The sequence below is a fragment of the Saimiri boliviensis genome, chromosome 13 (assembly GCF_048565385.1).
Source record: "Saimiri boliviensis isolate mSaiBol1 chromosome 13, mSaiBol1.pri, whole genome shotgun sequence".
NCBI lineage: Eukaryota > Metazoa > Chordata > Mammalia > Primates > Cebidae > Saimiri > Saimiri boliviensis.
Genome location: NC_133461.1, coordinates 77,130,762 through 77,152,408, shown reverse-complemented (window position 1 = coordinate 77,152,408; position 21,647 = coordinate 77,130,762). Strand labels below are relative to the sequence as shown.

General features: G+C 35.1%; 1 protein-coding gene across 1 annotated transcript in view; it reads left to right on the top strand.

The window, feature by feature from the left end:
• ADAM32 (ADAM metallopeptidase domain 32) overlaps positions 1-21,647 on the top strand; it is a 156,135-nt gene that overhangs the window by 21,178 nt on the left and 113,310 nt on the right. Inside the window, exons 3-6 of the mRNA XM_039463376.2 lie at positions 5,934-5,995; positions 10,144-10,219; positions 13,354-13,430; positions 15,223-15,400. Coding sequence (XP_039319310.2) covers positions 5,934-5,995; positions 10,144-10,219; positions 13,354-13,430; positions 15,223-15,400 — 393 coding nt within the window. The remainder of the gene's footprint in view (positions 1-5,933; positions 5,996-10,143; positions 10,220-13,353; positions 13,431-15,222; positions 15,401-21,647) is intronic.

Genomic DNA, 21,647 nt, shown 5'->3' with positions numbered 1-21,647 from the left:
CATCTGGTGCTGAGCTTTTTTTGCTTGTTAGGCTATTTAGCTCTGCCTCCATTTCAGAACTTGTTATTGGTCTATTCAATGATTCAATTTCTTCCTGGTTCAGTCTTGGGAGGGAATATGTGTCCAGGAATTTTTCCATTTCTTCTTGATTTTCTAGTTTATGTGCATAGAGGTGTTTATAGTATTCTCTGACGGTTGTTTGCATTTCTTGGGGTCAGTGGTGATATCTCCTTTATCATTTCTGATTGTGTATATTTGAATCTTATCTCTTTTCTTCTTAATTAGTCTAGCTAGTGGTCTATCTGTATTATTAATTTTTTCAAAAAAAGCTCCTGGATTCATTGATTTTTTTGAAACGTTTTTCATATCTCTCCTTCAGTTCTGCTCTGATCTTGGTTATTTCTTGTTTTCTGCTAGCTTTGGATTTTTTTTGCTCTTAGTTCTCTAGTTTTTTTAGTTGTGATGTTAGGTTGTTAACTTGAGATCTTTCTAGGTTTTTGATGTGGGCATTTAGTGCTAATAAATTTCCCTCTTATCATTGCTTTAGTTGCATCCCAGAGATTCTGGTATGCTGCCTCTTTGTTCTCATTAGTTTCAGATATCTTCTTGATTTCTGCTTTAATCTGATTATTTTCATAGCAGTTATTCAGGAACCGGTTGTTCAATGTCCAAGTACTTGTCTGGTTTTGACTGAATTTCTTAATCTTGAGATTTCTATAGATATCTGTCAGATCTGCTTGATCCAGAATTTAGTTCAGGTCCCATATATCTTTGTTAATTTTCTGTGATCTTCAATCACATTCATATAGTTTTAAAACTAATCTTTTACAATTAAAAACCCACTTATTTGAAATTGTAGAGTTGACAGATGATGTATGTATTAGTTTGGAAACTTACAAAACAATTTTAGTGGTGGTATTTATGTGTGAAGAGAAAACTGTGTAACTATCATATTTCAGGGAACGTGATTTAACAATGAAGGTTTTGTATTATAGAGAAGTAAACGAGTGTAAGTATCAAGTATTTTAGCAATGCTATCTAAACTAGAATGACATTTATTCAGTATATTTTCTTTCACCACTCCATTCTAATTGTTTAAAAACTACCAAGTGAAGTTAAAGACATTAAAACACTAAATCTGGCATCTCTTCTTTCTTACACAAAGTATCTTCTTTTATAAATGGGGTTATTTAATTAAGTATCCTTGGTGACACCAGTTATAATCAAAAGAGATGATCTCTCTAATATTGACAATGGGGTGTTAAAGTCTCCCACTATTATTTTATGGGAGTCTAAGTCACTTCATAGGTCTCTAAGATCTTGCTTTATGAATCTGGTTGTACCTGTATTGGGTGCATATATGTTTAGGATAGTTAGCTCTTCTTGTTGAATTGAACCCTTTAGCATTATATAATGCCCTTATTGGTCATTTTTGATCTTTGTTGGTTTATAGTCTGTTTTGTCAGAAACTAGGATTGTAACCACTGCTCTTTTCTGTTTTCCATTTGCTTGATAAATTTTCCTCGATTCCTTTATTTTGACCTATGTGTGTTTGCATTTGTGATAAGTCTCTTAAGGACAGCATACTGATGGATCTTGGCTCTTTAACCAGTTGCCATTCTGTGTCTTTTAATTGGGGCATTTAGCCTGTTAATATTTGACATTAGTATTATTATGTGTGAATTTGATTCTGTCATCATGATGCTAGCTGGTTATTTTGCAGACTTGTTTATGTTGTTGCTTCATAGTGTCACTAATCTGTGTACTTCAGTGTTTTTGTAGTGGCTGGTAACAGCTTTTTGTTTCCATATTTAGTGCTTCCTTCAGGAGTTATTCTAACACAGGCCTGGTGGTGATGACTTCCCTCAGCATTTGCTTGTCTGGAAAGGATCTTTTTTCTCCTTCACTTATGAAGCTTAGTTTGTCCAGATACGAAATTCTAGGTTAGAAATTCTTTTCTGTAAGAATGTTGAATATTGGCCCCCAATCTCTCCTGACTGGGAGTACTCAGTTCTTTACTCTGGGAGTTCTCAGTTCTTCATCCTAGGGGTACTCAGTTCTTCATGTAGTAATTTTCAGTGTACAGGAGAATTTCCACAGTTTTTGATAAATTTATCACCAAGTATTTTATTATTTTTCATGCTATTGTAAATTAAAATGCTCATTTAATTTCATTTTTCACATTGTTTCCAGTATATGGAAATATACATACAAATTAATTTTTGTTTATTAATCATGTTTCTTGCCACTTTGCCTAATTTGTTCATTAGCTATGTTTTTTTTTTTTTTTTTTTTTTTTTTTTTTTTTTTTTTTTTGGTGGATTCTTTGGGAGTTTTAACAAACAGGATCATGCCACTGCAAATATGGCATTATTCTGTTTTATGCCTTGTTCTTCTTTTTCTTTCTAGATGTCTTTAGTTTCTTGTTTTTGCCTTATTGCAGTGGCTAAAACAATGTTGAATAGAAATGGCAAGAGGAAACATTTCTGCCTTGTTTCTGTCTTGGAGGAAAGTACTCAGTCTTCTAACACTCAATTTGTTGTTAACTAGTGAGATTTTTGTAAAGGTCTTTATCATGTTCAAGAGGTTCCCTTCTATTCCAAATCTGTCAGATTTTACTGAAAATGTTTATTGGGTTTTGTCAAATGCTTTTTCTGAATCTATTGTGATGATCATTCTTTTTTGGCTTTTAGTTTTTTGATGTGGTGTGCTACATGGATTAATTTTTGGATGTTGAATCATTCTTACATTTCTGTGATAAATGATGTATAATTCTTTTTATATGTCACTGGAATATGTCTGCTAATATTTCATTAGGGAGTTCTGTGTCTTTTTTCAAGAGAGCTATTGGTCTATAGTTTGTTTTTTGTAATGTCTAGATTTCATTATTATATAATTGTATAACCAGCATAATTCTGACCTTGTAGAATACATTTAGAAATGCTTCTTCTCTATATTGAAAGAATTGTGAAGGATTAATATTATTTCTTTAAACATTTGATAGGATTCACCATTGAATTCATCTATACCTTGGCCTTTCTTTTGGGGAAGATTTATAATTACTAGTGTAATCTTTGTTACAGGTCTATTTGGATTTTATTCAGTGTTGGTAACTTGTTTCATTTTAGAAATTTATTCATTTTATCTAAGTTATCCAATATGTTGGCATAAAATTGTACATCACATTTCTCATTTTTTTTTCTTTCCTTCTTTTTTTTTTTTTTTTTTTTTTTGAGACAGAGTCTCACTCTGTCACCCAAATTAGAGTGCAGTGGCATAATCTTGGCTCACTGCAACTTCTGCCTTCCAGGTTCAAGTGACTCTCCTGCCTCATCCTCCCAAGTAGCTGGGATTACAGGTACCCACCACCATACTCAGCTAATTTTTGTATTTTTAGTAGAAATGGGGTTTCACCATGTTGACCAGGCTGGTCTTGAACTGCTGACCTCAAGGGATCTGCCTGCCTGCATTTTCTTATAATACTTTAAATTTCTAAGGGACGGTAGAGAAGTACCTTTTTATTTCTTACTTTAATAATTTGTGTCTTTAATATTATTTTTCTTGGTCCGTTTAGTTAAGGGTTTGTCAATTTTGTTGATCTTTTCAAAGAATAATATTGTTTGATTTTCTTTGTTTTTCTGTTTCCATTTCATTTATTTCTGCTTTAAAATTTTTTTTATTATTTCTACTTGCTTTTGTTTAGTTTATATCATTTTTTAAATGTCTTAAGGTGGAAATTTAAGTTATTGATTTGATACCTTCCTCTTCTTTTCTTTTCTTTCTACATAGGTACCTAAAGCCACACATTTCTCTACAAGCATTGCTTTAGCCGCAATCCATAAATTATGCTATGATGTGTTTTTGCTTTCATTCAGTTAAAATATTTTCTAGTTTTCTTTGCATTGTTTTTGATTCATGGTTATTTAGAAGTGTGTTTTTAAATTTTCAAATATTTGCGGATTTCCTAGATTTTTTTCTCTTGTTGATTCTAATTTAATTCAATTGCAGCAAAAAATGTACTTTTGTGATTTCAGTTTTATTTTTTGAGACATTTTGTGCCCTAGAAAAATGATCAATCATGGGGAATATTGATTATGCACTTAAAAGACTAGGAATTCCGCAGTTGGTGGGTTAATAGTTAGCTTGTGTTGGCTAATAGTTTCATTTATCATGCCTGTAATCCCAGCACTTTGGAAGACTGAGGCAGGAGGATCTCTTGAGGCCAGAAGTTTGAGACGAGCCTGGGCAACATAGTGAGACCTCTTCTCTATATATATATTAAAAGTAGCCAGCCATGGTGGCACACAACTGTAGTCTCAGCTATCTGGGACGCTGAGGTGGGAGTACCACTTGAGTCCAGAAGGTAGAGGCTGCAGTGAGTTGAGATTGTGCCGCAGCACTCCAGTCTGGGTGACAGAATGAGACTCTGTCAATAGTTTCATTTGAAGATTTTTTTTTGTGCTTGTTGATTTTTTGTCTATTTGTTCTATCCATTATTTTGAGTGGAGTAGTTAAGTTTCCAGATATGATTATTGAATTGTCTATTTCTTCTTTCAGTTCCGTCAGTTGTTCTTTCATGTATTTTGAGGTATATAATGTGTGTGCACTTATAATTTTTATGTCTTTGGGATATATTGATGATTTGTACTTACAATTTTTATGTCTTTAAGCTATATTGATGACTTGACTTTTGTGAAATGCTGTTCTTTCTTTCTGATAATGTTTCTTGTCTTTAAGCCTCTATTGTCTAATATTAGTATAACTTCTTTTTATGGTTACTATTTGCAGCATATATATTTCCATTCTTTCATTTTCAACCTATTTGTATATTGAATCTAAGGTGTTTCCCTTGTAGACAGTATGTAATTGGAGATTATTTTTTAATATATTGTACCAGTTTGTCTCTGCTTTTTGGTTTGGATTTCTAGATTATTTGCATCAAATGTAGATATTTATATGTTGGAATTTATACTCAACATTTTGCAATTTTTACTAATTTTCTTTGTGGTGATCCAGTTATTATAATGTATATCTTAACTATTATGGTTTACTTCTGATTAATACTTATTTCTGGTAAAATGTAGAAACTTTTCTCCAATATAATGAAATTCTATCTTTCTTCTTTGTATTATTCTTGTCATGTTATGACATCCATATTTTTAAAGCCAATTATATATCATTATAATTATTGCTTTTTTTTTTTTTTTACAATGCTGTATCTTTTAAAGACATTGAAAGGATAAATTAGAAATTAGAGATCCTGGAGTGCTTATTTTTTTCTGTGTTTTGATATTTGTGTTCTTTTTATTTTTATATGTTTTAATTTATTTTTTTTTCTCTGTTTCTCTAACTTGATTTTCATATGTTCCTTTTTGCTGGATAAAATCTCATCTCTGAGGTTCACTGACCTACAGATATTCTAGCCTATTGCCATTCTTGTTCTAACTTGAAAATACTAGTTATAAAATCAAAGACAGTATAAATTTTCTTCAATCATCTTCTGTTTAAAATGTAGGGAACAGGCAATACATCTTAGGAGGATTTTTAAGAAAATGGCTAAATAATTTTTACGTCTGATAGAGAAAACTTCACTGATAAAGAATATCTTCTTATCCCAATGATGCCACCTAAATATGCTATTTTAGCATAGCACATGGCCTATTGATTCATAAGAGATACAATTTAGTTATAGGTAGATTTTTAATCCTATATAAATCCTCAGATGGCTTATTTTTGTGGAAAAAGTAAAAATCCATCATAAATAAATAAATATTAATTTTTTGATGTTTTGTTGCCAATTTTAAATCATATGTAGTCTGAGAAATTTAATAAAGACCTTTTAAACATTGTTTGGAGAGATTAATAGGCATAAAATTGTTGTTTTGCTTCTTGTATTAAAATTGTCTTCACTTTCAATTATTTGAATTCTCTAGGAAGAAATATCCTACATTATTCCAATAGATGAGAAACCATACACTGTGCACCTTAAACAAAGGTATTTTTTAATTCTTTAGTTTGGATTTTATTTCTATGAAGCTATTTACTTGTAATAGAAAATTGAGTATGAGAAAATTAAATGGAGTTATTATTAAAATTTTTTATTGTCTTAAATAAACAGATGTTCTCCCATGTCTTAATTAAACTTTTGGTTTTAATGCCTCAAGTAGTCTTTGGTAAATGGGAGTTAGGAACAAAAAACAGAGACTTATCTTCTGAACACTGATTTATGATAATCAATTGGCAGGACCAGCAGGACCTATCATCAGAGCAGATATCACAAAAAGAAGTATATCTATAGCTGATTATATTAGCTAGGGTTTTATCAGAGAAGTGGGATGACCATGAGAAATATGGAATAAGGGATTTAATATAGAAATTAGATACTATACTGTTGGAAAGTTGGCGAGTAGTTTATGGAAAATAGTCTTAGCTATATGCCACTCTTCAGAGAATTAATAAAGTAATTGAAATAATTTTCTATACAGTTTAATTCTCTGATGGAAAGCCAGTTGGGAAAGCCTGGCTTGGAAGTCATTTTGGACATTCAAGAGGAGAGCTTCAGCTAAACTAGTAAAATTAGATTACATGGCATTAGAGAGAGGTGGATTATGAGAAACTATAGGTAGCAAGTATAGACTATTTCAAAAACATCTTTCAGAGAAAGAAGAGGTTTACATGAATATTTTTGAAGAAAGAGAAAACAGAAAGTATTTTGGTTGAGGGAAAGTTTCTTAAGGAGAGGAAAAGAGAGATAAAAGGTGTAAACAGGCCAAGCATGGTGGCTAACGCCTGTAATCCCAGCACTTTGGGAGTCTGAGGCAGGTGGATGAAACTCCTGAGGTCAGGAGTTTGAGACCAGCCTGGCCAACATGGTGAAATCTCATCTCTACTAAAAAAATACAAAAATTAGCCAGGGGTGGTGGTGTGGGTGTGTGCCTGTAATCCAAGCTATTTGAAAGGGAGGTAGGAGAATGGCTTGAACCTGGGAGGCAGAGGTTGCAGTGAGCCGAGATGGGGCCACTTGCACACCAGCCTGGCTGACGGAGTGCAGAACGAGACACTGTCACAAACAAACAAACAAACAAACAAACAAAAAATGGTATAAACAAGTGGTTTATTATGTGTCAGTTACCAAAGAATTCTCCCAAAGAAAAAGTTAACTTACTCTTTAAGACAGAAGAGAAAAAGAATATGGTGGATGATAACCCAAAGATCTTTGTGAGGAGTATGAGGGAAAGTTAGAGAGCTCACATTGTATTTGAACGTCTTATTAAGACTATAAGCAGTGTTGAGAAATGGAGGGAGCAGAGCTTGGGAGATGGATAGGGAATGTGTATATCATTTTGAGAAATTATCTCCTTAATGATTATGATAGCCTAATGACCATTAGGAAGCTATATGAAAAATAATGAGAAGCAGAGCAATGACTGCATAGAGATAGGGAGTTTCCTTTGTTGGTTTTTGAGAAATGCTGATGTGGCAGAAAAAAGATGTAATAGATTAAGTATAGTGGTGGCAGGGATTTGGTGGGGTAGAGGGAGAAAGAGAAGAGACCTGAGTTGGGGGATATGGCTTCCTGTTGGAAAAGCTGGATATGATGTGCTTGTGGGATATCCCACAAGGGGAAATGTGCAGATGGCTGTTAATTTAGTTTAGGATGGGGGAGAGAAGTGTGAGTTTCCACATTCTTCAATGATGAAAACTCTCAGCAAATTAGGTATTAGGTATAGAAGAGATATACCTTAACACAGTAAAGGTCATATATGACAAAGCCATAGCTAACATTATACTCAGTGGTAAAAAGTTGAAAGTTTTTCATCTAATATCAGGAACAAGATAAGGATGTTTATTATTATCATTATTTTTTACCTCTTCTATTCAACATAGTATTGGAAGTCCTAGCCAGAGCAATTAGGCAAGAAAAAGAAATAAAAGGCATCCTAATGGGAAAGGGAGACATTAAATTGTTCCTGTTTGCAGTGACATAATGTTATATGTAGATTTTATATATAGGAGACCCCAAGGACGCCACCAAAGTTTGTTAGAACCAATAGACAAATTCAGTGAAGTTGGAGGATGTAAAATCAACTTACAAAAATCATAGCATTTATATACATTAATAACAAATTTTCCAAAAAATGAAATCAAGAAAACAACCCCATGTATAATAGCTCCAAAAAATAAAATACATAGGAGTAAGTTTAACCAAGGAAGCGAAAGATCTGTACACCAAGAGCTATAAAGCACGATGAAGGGAATTGAGGAAGACACAAATAAATGCAAAGATTATGGACTGGAAGAGTTAGTATTGTTAAAATGTCCATACTGTCCAAAATGATCCATGGATTCAATGCAATCCCTACCAAAATTCAAATGATATTATTCACAGAAATAATAAAATTCCTATGGAATCACAAAAGGCCCTCAGTAGCCAAAGCAATACTGAACAAAAAGAACAAAGCTGGAGGCATCACACTATCTGACTTCAAAATATACTGCAAAGCTGTAATAATCAAAGCAACCTTTTAATAAAAGTAGTAAATGAAACCACAGAAATGAATAAGATCCAGGAGAACCAGGAGGAAGTGGTATCATTAGTGCTGAAGAAGAGATGATTTGAAGAAGGGGAACGTGGTCCACAGTATGAAGTGCTTGAGAGTATTTTATTAATTTATTTAAAAATTATTTTTATTATTTATTTATTTTTGAGACAGGGTCTCTCTGTGTGACCCAGGCTGGAGAGCACTGTTGTGATCTCAGCTCACTGTAGCCTTGAACTCCTGGCTCAAGTGATCTTCTCGCCTCAGCCTCCTGAGTAGCTGGGACCACAGGCATGCACCACCACACTTGGCTAATTTTTGTGTTTTTCATAGAGATGAGGTTTCACCTTGTTGCCCAGGCTGGTCTCGAACTCTTGAGCTCAAAGCATTCCACCCACTTCAGCCTCCCTAAGTGTTGGGATTACAGGGGTTGAGCCACCCTGCCCGGCTGTTCGTGTCAAGTATTTTTACTTGATGTAAAATTGTCTTTTAGGCTGGACAGTCAGGAGGTCATTAGTAAGTTTTGTGAGATCAGTTTCAGTGGAGGCTTTCCAACAGAAGCTAGTGCGGATGGCTTATTATATGAAGTGAAGAAGTGAAGTGAAGTGAAGAAAGATAACTAAAATGGCATCATGAGTGCAAGGATTAGTACCAAAATTGAACTTAGATTGGATGTTTCAGTACATATGCTCAGATGAATAAGATCTTTATACAGTACTCTTCCACTTCATTATGAAAGTAGTATATTTGCATAGTAATACAGCATTAGAATGTAAGAATAGAAAACTCTTACAATCCAACATCCAGTTTATGTCTATTACTTTTTTTTCCTTTTGAGATGGAGTCTCACTCTGTCACCCAGGCTGAAGTGCAGAGGTGTGATCTTGGCTCATTGCAACATCCATCTCCCAGGTTCAAGTGATTCTCTTTCTCTTTCTTTCTTTTTTTTTTAGCACACAGAAAATGATTTGGTTTCAATGCATCAAGTGATTCTCATTTTCCTGCCTCAGCCTCTCGAGTAGTTGGGATTACAGGTGCCTGGCACCAAACCCGGCTAATATTTGTTGTATTTTTAGTAGAGATGTGTTTCACCATGTTGGCCAGGCTGGTCTCAAACTCCTGAGCTCAGTTGATCCACCTGCCTTAGCCTTCCAAAGTGTTGGGATTACAGGCGCGAGCCACCGTGGCCAGCTGTCTTTTACATTTTAAAATGCTCTTCTTTTTTTTTCTTAAAAGGGCTCCATTAAGGTAGAAAAACTATTTTGAGTCAATGTATATTGCTTTAAATAAACATTAAATATATGTCAAAAGAAAATACTACTTTTATGTCAGGTTGACAGACATTTTCTCTAAAGGTTCAGATAGTAAATGTTTTAGACTTTGAAGGCCATATGTTCTTTGTCCAAACTACTTAACCTCTGGTCTTATAGGATGAAAAGAGCCATGACAATATGTGAGTGAATGGGCATGGTTATGTTTCAGTAAACCTTTATTTACAAAACAGAGGGTGGGTCAGATTTTGGCTGAGAGTGTCAAGTGTACTGTCTTTTTATATGTTTCAGATAGAATAATTTAAAAAATTTTCTCACTTTTTTATATTCAGATATTTTTTAGCAGATAATTTTATGGTTTATTTGTATAAGCAAGGATCCATGAATGCTCATTCTTCAGATATTCAGGTAAGATTTAAATTCTGTGTTTTATGGACTTTTTAATAAAAATTGTTTTTTACATTAGTAAATGCTTTATTAATACAGAAGGCTCTCAGGATTCACAGGGGATATATTTAAGACATTTACTGATTAATGATCAGGCTTTCCTGAAGTTTTGGTAAAGACAAATTAGATTGACTTAGCACCTTTTGCATTTCCGAGAACATAGGCACTATTTTAAAATTTATTTATATTTTGTTAAATAAAAATATTTATTTATTACTTATATTTGTAAGAACATAAACAACAAGAAAAGTGGACACAAATGTTATGGGACAAAAATCACAGATGAAAAACTATTTCTTTTTTTCTTAACTCCTCTTCGTCTCATCCATCATTTATACATCCATAAATTCTATTGACCCTGCCCTTCAAACTAACTGTACAGCATCTACCTTTTTCCTCTGCCTCCATCCACTGAAATCACCCATTTCCAAGTAAACATCATCTCTAGTTTGGATTATTGCCGTAACTTCATGAATAATCTCCCTGCTTCCTCACCTTGTCTATCCCTTCAGTCAGTTTTCTTTATTTATTTTTGAGACAGAGTCTCAAAAAATATTTATTTTTGCTGACACAAGAGCAGAAAATCAAACACCGTATATTCTCACTCACAGGCGGGTGTTGAACAATGAGAACACACGGACACAGGGAGGGGAGCACTACACACTGGGGTCAGTTGGGGAGAAATGGGGGAGGGACGGGGGGGTGGGGAGGTGGGAAGAGATAGCATGGAGAGAAATGACAGATACAGGTGAGGGGACGGAAGGCAGAAAACTACACTGCCATGTGTGTACCTATGCAACAATCTTGCATGTTCTTCACATGTACCCCAAAACCCAAAATGCAATAAAAAAAAAAAGAAAATTTAGAAAGTACAAAATGAAAAAAAAAATGTTTATTTTTGAGATAGAGTCTTTCTCGCCCAGGCTGGAGTGCAGTGGTGCAGTCTTGGCCCACTGCAACTTCTGCCTCCTGGGTTCAAGCAATTCTCCTGCCTCAGCCTCCCAAAGAGCTGGGATTACAGGCATGCACCACCATGCCTAACTAATTTTTGTATTTTTAGTAGAGATGGAGTTTTGCCATGTTGGCCAGACTGGTCTTGAACCCCAGATCTCAGGTGATCTGCCTGCCTCAGCCTCCCAAAATGCTACGATTACAGGCGTGAGCCACCATGCCTGGCCTCAGTCAGTTCTCAAGATGGCAACCATATTGGTCCTGTTAAGATGTAGTCAGATCACCTTGCTTCGCTGCTCAGAACCCTCAGCAGATGGCCTCCAGCCACTCACAGAGTGAAAGCCAGAGTCACCTGGTTCCCTTTTACTCTGACCTTGTTTCCTGTTATTCTCTACCTTGTTTTCTTTGTTCTAGCCTTGTTGTTCCTCAAATATGCCAGCTATGTTCTCCTTTCAAAGACCTCATACTATTTTCTGGTATCCAAACGCTTGCTCTTTTCCAGGAGACCCGTATGTTTTTTCATCCTCTTTTCCTTCAGGTCTTTACTCAAAATCATCCTATTAGTCCTTGACTAACCCCTACTTTAAATTGGTCTTTTAATACTCTCTCTATTTCCTTTACTTTTTTTGCCTTTTTCCCATGGCAGTTACTGATACATGATGTATCATATATTTTATTTATTTACTTTATTGTTTGTCTTCCCAGTGCCATATAATCATCCAGAGGGCAGGGCTTTTGGTCTGTTTTATTCACTGATATAACACCAGTGCCTAGAAAAGTGTCTAGCACATGCTTGACATATAATAAAAATGTGATGAAATATTAAATTAGATATCATGTTGCTTCACTTTTATTGGATGGGATTATCATTTTGCTTTATTGCTCCCTTTTCCTTCCCTTAGTTCCATCATAAAACAGTGTGTTTATAAGAAATCTTATATTTATTTATAATAAAATTTATAGCACCACTGAATATTGGAAATTATATAATGTTCACATCTGTGACAATGTTTGTGACTCTCTGTATCTCTAGCTTGATTGTACTGTGCTCAGAGACCAACTCTAAAATTTAATTCCTTTGCAATCTGTTGAGTCCTGCTTTATGGCCTGGAGTATGGTTTTTATATTGTAGATGTTCCATGTACATTTAGAAAGCATATATTCTAAAGTTTTTAGGTGTAGTATTCTGCGTATATTAACTAGGCCATATTAACCATGTTGTTCAAACCTTCTGTAGATTCTGAACACTTGATCTATCAGTTACTGAGAGCAATTAACTTTAAAGAATTTTTTTTCTAACTGTAATTTTTTCCATTTTTACTATCTTTCAATTTTGAGTTTATATATTTTGAAGCTATGTTATTAAGTGAATGTCAATTTGGAATATTTGTGTCTTCCTGGTAAATTGAAATGCTTATCATTACGAAATGTCCCTCTTTATCTCTAGTAATACTTCTTGCCTTAAAGTCCACATTTCCTCTCTCTCTCTGTTTTTTTTTTTTTTTTTTTTTTTTTTTTTTTTTTTTTTTTTTGTTGTTGTTCTTGTTTTTGGAGACAGAATCTTGCTTTGTCACCAGGCTGGAGTGCAGTGGCATGATCTTGGCTTATTGCAATCTCAGCCTCCAGGGTTCAAGTGATTCCTCTGCCTCAGCCTCCTGAGTAGCTGGGACTACAGGCGTGTGCCACCATGCCCAGCCAATTTTTTGTATTTTAGTAGAGACCGGATTTCACCACGATGGCCAGGATGGTCTCCATCTCCTGACCTTGTGATCCACTTGCCTTGTCTTCCCAACGTGCTGGGATTACAGGTGTGAGACACTGCACTCGACCCACATTTCCTCTCTTAATGGAAATTCAGAATCATCCTTTTGGTTGTGTTGGTGTCTGATCTTCAATCTTCCTGTGTCGTTATATTTTTATGACTCTTTTTTCAGCAGCATATTAATTAGGTTTTTAAAGAAATCCAGATTCACCATCTTTGTCTTTTAACTGAGTACCTAAATTTATATACTGGAAGACATTTTTACCTAAAACTTAAGACAACACTTTGGGAGCAGGGTGTCAAATAGTAATCTCATAGAAGTAGGAAAATCACTAGAAAGTTTTGTCACTTCCTAAGTAACTATGCTTTTTTTCTTTTCTAGACTCAATGCTACTACCAAGGAAATATTGAAGGCTATCCAGAGTCCATGGTTACAGTCAGCACATGCTCTGGACTGAGGTTGCTTTCTACTGTTGATTACAGAACACTGTACTTATAATATTTGGCTGCAGGGAATTTGTTTTCTTTATATTAAGTGTGGGGCTGAAGGAGGATTCCTATGTGGAGATTATTTAATGATATTCCCCTTTGAACATATTTCCAGCTCTCTTATTTCTCCTCACTTTCCTCACTGACCAGAGACATTTTTAACCTTTCTGAAGGTTTAGATTTCCTAGTCTCCTTGCTCTGTGTCATGTTTCCTTGACTACAGAAAAGACAGTTGAACATGTTTGACTACAAGGGCTGGAGGAGCTAAGTTTAGGACAGCTCAGTCACTGTCTCAGAAAACAGGGAAATGACTGGATCACTGTTAATGCCATATGCTTGCACACTTAGCAATTGATTAGGTAATTTCTGTTGCTTTTATAACTATAAAAAAGTGAAGTGGAGCATTGGTTTTTGTAGATTAGGGTAATCTTTTGTCTCTTCAGAGTCATCTCTAAGACAAAATACTATGACTTAGTATTTTGGGTCAAAATACTGACCTGAAAATATATTTATGTTACCTACCATGTGTTTTAGTGTTGGAGATATAAAAATAAACAAGAGATGCTTTTTCTCAAGGAAATCATCTTCACACTGAGGAGGCAAATTATATATAAACAAATAATTTTTAATACTCAGAAAAATACTCATTTTTAAAATGATAATTATTATCTTGAGCTCTTCAAGAGTTATTGGGTTTCCTCCTTAGGGCTTAGAGAGTTTTCCATTCTGTCAGGAAATTCTCCACCTTCATTTTGTAGTGTAGAATGCTTGCTTTCACATACAACTATTCTTTTTCAGTGCTTCTTACATAGAACCCTGAAGTTTGGATCTGAAATTTGTTTTTTAGGGAGTAGTGACTTGGGCTGTTAACTGTATTCAGACAAAAATAGTCATACAAGTCATTTACTCTTTAAAATCTTACTTTTAATTTCTTTTTCAGACTATATAAGCAAAATTAATAAATTTCATAATTTGGCCAAATTTTATTTTTAAAAGTAAAGTTTTTCATTTTATATTGTTTATATATATATATTATATTATATTGTGTATATATATATTTTTCATTTTATATTATGTATATATATATTTGTTGTATATGCAGTATAATAGTTTTTCAAAAGCATTGCAAACAAGAGAGAAGTCATCAAGATTTCTGTTTACAATTGCTTTCATTGAGACACTGACTTGGAAGACAATAGAATGACTCAATGACTGTCATGGTATATGCTTGTATAGCTAGCAATTGATTAAGTAACTTTTTTTTTTTTTGAGACGGAGTTTCGCTCTTGTTACCCAGGCTGGAGTGCAATGGCGCGATCTCGGCTCACCGCAACCTCCGCCGCCTGGGTTCAGGCAATTCTCCTGCCTTAGCCTCCTGAGTAGCTGGGATTACAGGCACACGCCACCATGCCCAGCTGATTTTTTGTATTTTTAGTAGAGACAGGGTTTCACCATGTCGACCAGGATGGTCTCGAACTCTTGGCCTCGAGATCCACCCGCCTCGGCCTCCCAAAGTGCTGGGATTACAGGCTTGAGCCACCGCGCCCGGCTGATTAAGTAATTTTTGCTGCTGTGTACAACTACACAGAAATGAAATAGAAAATTGGTTTTGTGGATTAGGGAAATCTTCAGAGTCATCTCTAAGAATTCAGATCAAAATACTGGACTCAAAATGTTTTGTGTCTTTTTTCTTTTGGATTTTGTCAGAAAGTCATATAGATTTTGATTAAAAGCTCTTAAAACTGTATTCATAATTTCACAGAGGAATACTGCAATTTGAAAATGTTTCTTATGGGATCGAGCCTCTGGAATCTGCAGTTGAATTTCAGCATGTTCTTTATGAATTAAAGAAGGAAGACAATGATTTTGCAATTTTTAGTGAAAATAGCAGAAGCCTGGAAGAACACCCAGTGGATGACAACATTTTTATAAGTGAAAAAGTAAGTTGTGTATGTTTTATTATTACTTTTAAAGTAGTTATTACTTCCATTTAATTTATTTTGAAAATAAATTTATGAGCCCATTGTACAATTGTAGCAAGTATCCTTTCCTTGTGAACATCCTTATCTTTTTTTTTTTTTCTCACTCTGTCATTCAGGTTAGAGTGCAGTGGCCTGATCAAGGCTCACTGCAGCCTCTGCCTTCTGGGCTCAAGCAATCCTCCCGCCTCAGCCTCCTGAGTAGCTGGAACCACAGACATACACCACCACACCAGACTAATTTTTGGTAGAGACAAGCTCTCACCATGTTACCCTGCTAGTCTTGAACTCCTAGCCTCAAATGATCCACCTGCTCATTCTCCCAAAATGTTGAGATTACAGGCATGAGCCACTGTGCCTGACTATTCATCTTTTCATTACCTAACAATTTCCTTGAAACTGTATATTACCTTTTTCTCATTGTACCAACATATCGTTTACTTTTTATGATCCATTTTATTTTAGTTCCTATTTTGTTTGTTACATTCTTATTACTTTCCAAAAATTCCCTCATGTATATGCAATATAAACTTTAAAAACTCAGTCCTTGCTTTTGCTCCTACATTCCTGGAAGTTATTTAATAAAGTCAATATTTTTAATGGTTATATTCATGACCAGTGAGTCAGCATTAATTAAATCGTAGATATAATTAAAATGTCATAAGCAGAATTGCCAGTTATGGTCAGGTAAATTGTTCAGTGAACATACTATATAACTGCATGTGTTGGTGCTTACACAAGCAATTGTGAAATACAAAATTTTTATGCCTACTACTATTGGCATAAGTATGCATAGTTTATATAAGAGTGTGTGGCAGTATTCATTGTTCCCGGTATATGTTCTCCCTGTCTTCTGTCAGTAAAGAAAAAAATACCAGGCCAGGCACGGTGGCTCACGCCTGTAATTCCAGCACTTTGGAAGGCCGAGGTGGGTGGATAATCTGAGGTCAGGAGTACGAGACTAGCCTGGCCAACATGGTGAAACCTCATCTTCACTCTAAATATCAAAATTAGTCACCACAACACCAGGGTGCTTTTGGTGTCATATCCAAGAAATCATTGCCTAGGCCAATGCCATGAAACTTTTCTGGTATCTTCTAGAAGAGCTTCTTCTAGCAGTTTTACCACTTCAGTTCTTATGATTAAGTCTTTAATCCATTTTCAGTTGATTCTTATATATGGGGTGAGATAAGGCTCTGTTTTCATTCGTCTGCACATGGATCTCCAGTTTTCTGAGCACTGATTACTGAAGAGACCATCCTTTCCCCAATGTGTGTTCTTGGAACTTTTGTCAAAAATCAATTGATCATAAATGTGTGGGTTTATTTCTGGGCAGTCTATCTTGTTCCATTGGTTGATATGTCTTTTTCTTAATGCCAGCACCATGCTGTTTTGATTTCTGTAGCTTTATAATATATTTTGAAAGTCAGATGTGTGATGCCTCCAGCATTGTTCTTTTTGGTCAAGATTGCTTTTGGCTATTTGGGGTCTTTTATGGTTCTATACAAATTTTAGAATTTTTTTTTCTATTTATGTGAAGAATGACATTGGAATTTTGATAGTAATTACATTGAATGTGTAGATGATTTTGTGTAATATGGACATTTTAACAATATTAATTTTTTCAATCCATGAACATGGGCTAGCATTCTATTTATTTGTGTCCTCCTCTATTACTTGAAAAATGTTTCATAGTTTTCAGTATCAGATCTTTCATTTTGTTGGCTAAATTTACTCCTAAGTATCTTATTTTGGATGTTCTTTAAATGGGATTTTTTTAAAGTTTCTTTTTTCAGATGGTTCATTTTAGTGTATAGAAAATGTACTGATTCTTGTATGTTGATTTTGTATCCTTCAACTTCACTGAATTTTTTTGTTGGTTTAACATTTTTTTGGTTGAATTTCTCAAGATTTTCTCATATAAGATCATGTATTTAGAAAATAGTTTCACTTCTGTTTTTCTATTTGGATGTTTTTTATTTGTTTTTCTTGCCTAATTTCTCTGGATAGAACTTCCAGTACTTTTTAGATGAAGTCTCACTCTGTTGGCCAGGCTGGAGTGCACTGGCACAATCTTGGTTCACTGCAACCTCTGCCTCCTGGGTTCAAGTGATTTTCCTGCCTCAGCATCCAAGTAGCTGGGATTACAGGAACCTGCCACCATGCCCAGATAATTTTTGTCTTTTTAGTAGAGAGGTTTCACTATGTTGGCCAGGCTGGTCTCCAACTCCTAGCCTCAAGTAATCTTCTTTGCTTGACCTCCCAAAGTACTGGGATTACAATTGTGAGCTACAGGATACAAAAGCTCTACACTTTTACTTACCTCTCACTTCCTCACATTTTATGTTATTGTTGCCATGCTTTGTAACTTTTTATATTGTGTATCTATTAGTGAATAATCATAAATTATTTTTAATTTTAATTTTTATGCCAGAGTAAAAAATGATTTATGCAGCATTACTACAATATTATATAGTATTCTGCATTTGACTGTATACTTATTTTGAATGCATATTCATGTTAATGATTTTTATACTTTTTTATGTTTTCATGGTGCTCATTAATATTCTTTAACTTCTACTGGAAGAAAGTGGTGATAAATTCTCTTTATATGTGTTTGTCTGGGTAAGTCTTTGTCACTTCTTTACTTCTGATGGACAGCTTTGCTGTATGCTGTATTTTTAGTTTGCAGTTTCTTTCTTTCAGTGTTTGAATATATCATCCCCACCCCCCCCTTTTTTTAAATCCCATTCTCTCCTGGCCTGAAACCTTCATCCTATTGAACTTCCCTTGTATGTCACAAGTGGATTTTCTTTTGATGCTTTCAAAATTATTTTATTTGTATGTTTTTTTTTAAATGATTTGATTATAACATGTCTCAGTGAAGACCTCTTTAAGTTCAGTGTGTTAGGGGAACTTTGGCCATTATGTATCTGGATGTTCATATCTCTACTGAGATTTGGGAATTTTTTTATTATTACATCAAATAAACTTTCTGCCTTTTTTTGATTCCACTCTGTTCCTTCAGGGACTTCCAAAACATGTATATTGCTTCACTTAATAGTGCATATAAGACCCATTGACTTGATTCATTCTTTTTTTTTTTTTTAATTATGCTTTAAGTTCTGAGGTACATGTGCAGATTGTGCAAGATTGTTACATAGGTATACACATGCCATGGTGGTTTGCTGCATTCATCCCCCTGTCACCTACATTAGGTATTTCTCCTGTTATCCCGGCCCAATTCCCCCCACCCCCTGCTATCCCTCCCCTAGCCGCCCACCCCACAACCAGCCCCAGTGTGTGATGTTCCCATCCCTGTGTCCATGTGTTCTCATTGTTCAACACCCATTTATGAGTGAGAACATGCAGTGCTTGGTTTTCTGTTCTTGTGTCAGTTTGCTGAGAATGATGGTTTCCAGCTTCATCCATATCCCTGCAAAGGACATAAACTCATCCTTTTTTTATGGCTGCATAGTATTCCATGGTGTATATGTGCCACATTTTCTTTATCCAGTCTATCCTTCATGGGCATTTGGATTGGTTCCAAGTCTTTGCTATTGTAAAGAGTGCTGCAATGAAGATACATGTGCATGTGTCTTTATAATAGAACGATTTGTAATTCTTTGGGTATATACCCAGTAATGGGATTGCTGGGTCAAATGGTAATTTTATTTCTAAATCCTTGAGTAATTGCCATACTGTCTTCCACATGATTGAACTAATTTACACCCCCACCAACAGTGTAAAAGCATCCCTGTTTCTCCACATTCTCTCCAGCATCTTTTGTCTCCCGATGTTTTAATGATCACCATTCTAGCTGGCATCAGATGTTATCTCAATGTGGTTTTTATTTGCATTTCCCTAATGACCAGTGATGGTAATCATTTTTTTCATGTTTGTTAGCTGATAAATGTCTTCTTTTGAAAAGTGTCTGTTCATATCCTTCACCCACTTTTTGATGGGGTTGTTTGTTTTTTTCTTGTAAATTTTTTTTTAGTTCTCTGTAGATTCTGAATATTACCCCTTTGTCAGATGGGTAGCTTGCAAAAATTTTTTTCCCATTCCATTGGTTGCCAGTTCACTCTAACGATTGTTTCTTTTGCTGCACAGAAGCTCTTAAGTTTAGTTAGATCCCATTTGTCTATTTTGGCTTTTGTTGCCATTGCTTTTGGTGTTTTAGTCATGAAGTCCTTGCCTATGCCTATGTCCTGGATGGTTTTGTCTAGGTTTTCTTCTAGGGTTTTTATGGTGTTAGGTCTTATGTTTAAATCTTCAATCCATCTGGAGTTAATTTTTATATAAGATGTAGGGAAGGGGTCCAGTTTCAGCTTTCTGCACATGGCTAGCCAGTTTTTCCAACACCATTTATTAAACAGGGAATCCTTTTCCCATTGCTTGTTTTTGTCAGGTTTGTCAAAGATCAGATGGTTGTAGATGTGTGGCATTACTTCCAAGGCCTCTGTTCTGTTCCATTGGTCTAGATCTCTGTTTTGGTACCAGTACCATGTTGTTTTGATTACTGTAGCCTTGTAGTATAGTATAGTTTGAAGTTGGGTAGTGTGATGCCTCCAGCTTTGTTCTTTTTGCTTAAGATTGTCTTGGCTATGTGGGCTGTATTTTGGTTCCATATGAAGTTCAAGGTGACTTTTTTCCAGTTCTGTGAAGAAGGTCAATTGTAGCTTCATGGGGATAGCATTGAATCTATAAATTACTTTGGGCAGTATGGTCATTTTAACAATAATGGCCATAGGTTGATTTTTCCTAACCATGAGCATGGAATGTTTTTCCATCTGTTTGCATCCTCTCTTATTTCCTTGAGTAGTGGTTTGCAGTTCTCCTTGAAGGGGTCCTTTACATCCTTTGTTAGTTGTATTCCTAGGTATTTTATTCTCTTTGTAGCAATTGTGAATGCCAGTTAATTCTTGATTTGGCTCTCTGTTAGTCTGTTATTGGTGTATAGGAATGCTTGTGATTTCTGCACATTGATTTTATATCCTGAGACTTTGCTGAAGTTGCTTATCAGTTTAAGGGATTTTAGGCTGAGATGATGGGGTCTTCTAAATACACAATCATGTCATCTGCAAATAGAGACCATTTGACTTCCTCCTTTCCTAATTGAATACCCTTTACTTCTTTTTCTTGCCTGATTGCTCCGGCTAGAACTTCCAGTACTATATTGAATAGGAGTGGTGAGAGAGGGCATCCTTGTCTAGTGCCAGATTTCAAAGGGAATGCTTCCAGTTTTTGCCCATTCAGTATGATATTGGCTGTGGGTTTGTCGTAAATAGCTTTTATTGTTTGACATACGTTCCGTTGATACCTAGTTTATTGAGAGTTTTTAGCATAAAGGGCTGCTGAATTTTGTTGAAGGCCTTCTCTGCATCTATTGAGATAATCATGTGGTTTTTATCTTTGGTTCTGTTTATGTGGTGGATTATGTTTATAGACTTGCGTGTGTTGAACCAGCCTTGCATCCCTGGGATGAAGCCTACTTGATCATGATGCATAAGCTTGTTGATATGCTGTTGCAATCGGTTTGCTAGTATTTTATTGAATATTTTTGCATCTGTGTTCATCATGGATATTGGCCTGGAGTTTTCTTTTTTTGTTGAGTCTCTGCCAGGTTTTGGTATCAGGATGATACCTGATTTTTATGTTGATCTCATAAAATGATTTGTGAAGGATTCTTTCCTTTTTGTATTGTTTGGAATAGTTTGAGAAGGAGTAGTACCAGCTCCTCTTTGCAGGTCTGGTAAAATTCGACTGTGAAGCTATCTGGGCCTGGGCCTTTTTTTGGTTGGTAGGCTATTAATTGCTGCCTCAACTTCAGCCCTTGTTATTGGTCTGTTCAGGATTTACACTGGTTTACACTCAGGAGGGTTTAAGTGTCTGTGAGTTTATTCATTATTCCAGGTTTACTGGTTTGTGTGCATAGAGTTGTTTGTAGTAATCTCTGGTGGTAGTTTGTGTTTCTGTGGAATTGGTGGTGATATCTCCTTTATCATTTTTTATTGCTTCTATTTGATTCTTCTCTCGTTTTTTGAAATTAATTTGGCTAGCGGTCTATTTTGTTGATCTTTTCAAAAAACCAGCTCCTGGATTTATTAAATTTTTGAGGAGTTCTTTGTGTCTCTATCTCCTTCAGTTCTGCTCTGATCTTAGTTATTTCTTCTCTTCTGCTAGCTTTTGAGGTTTTTTTTTGATC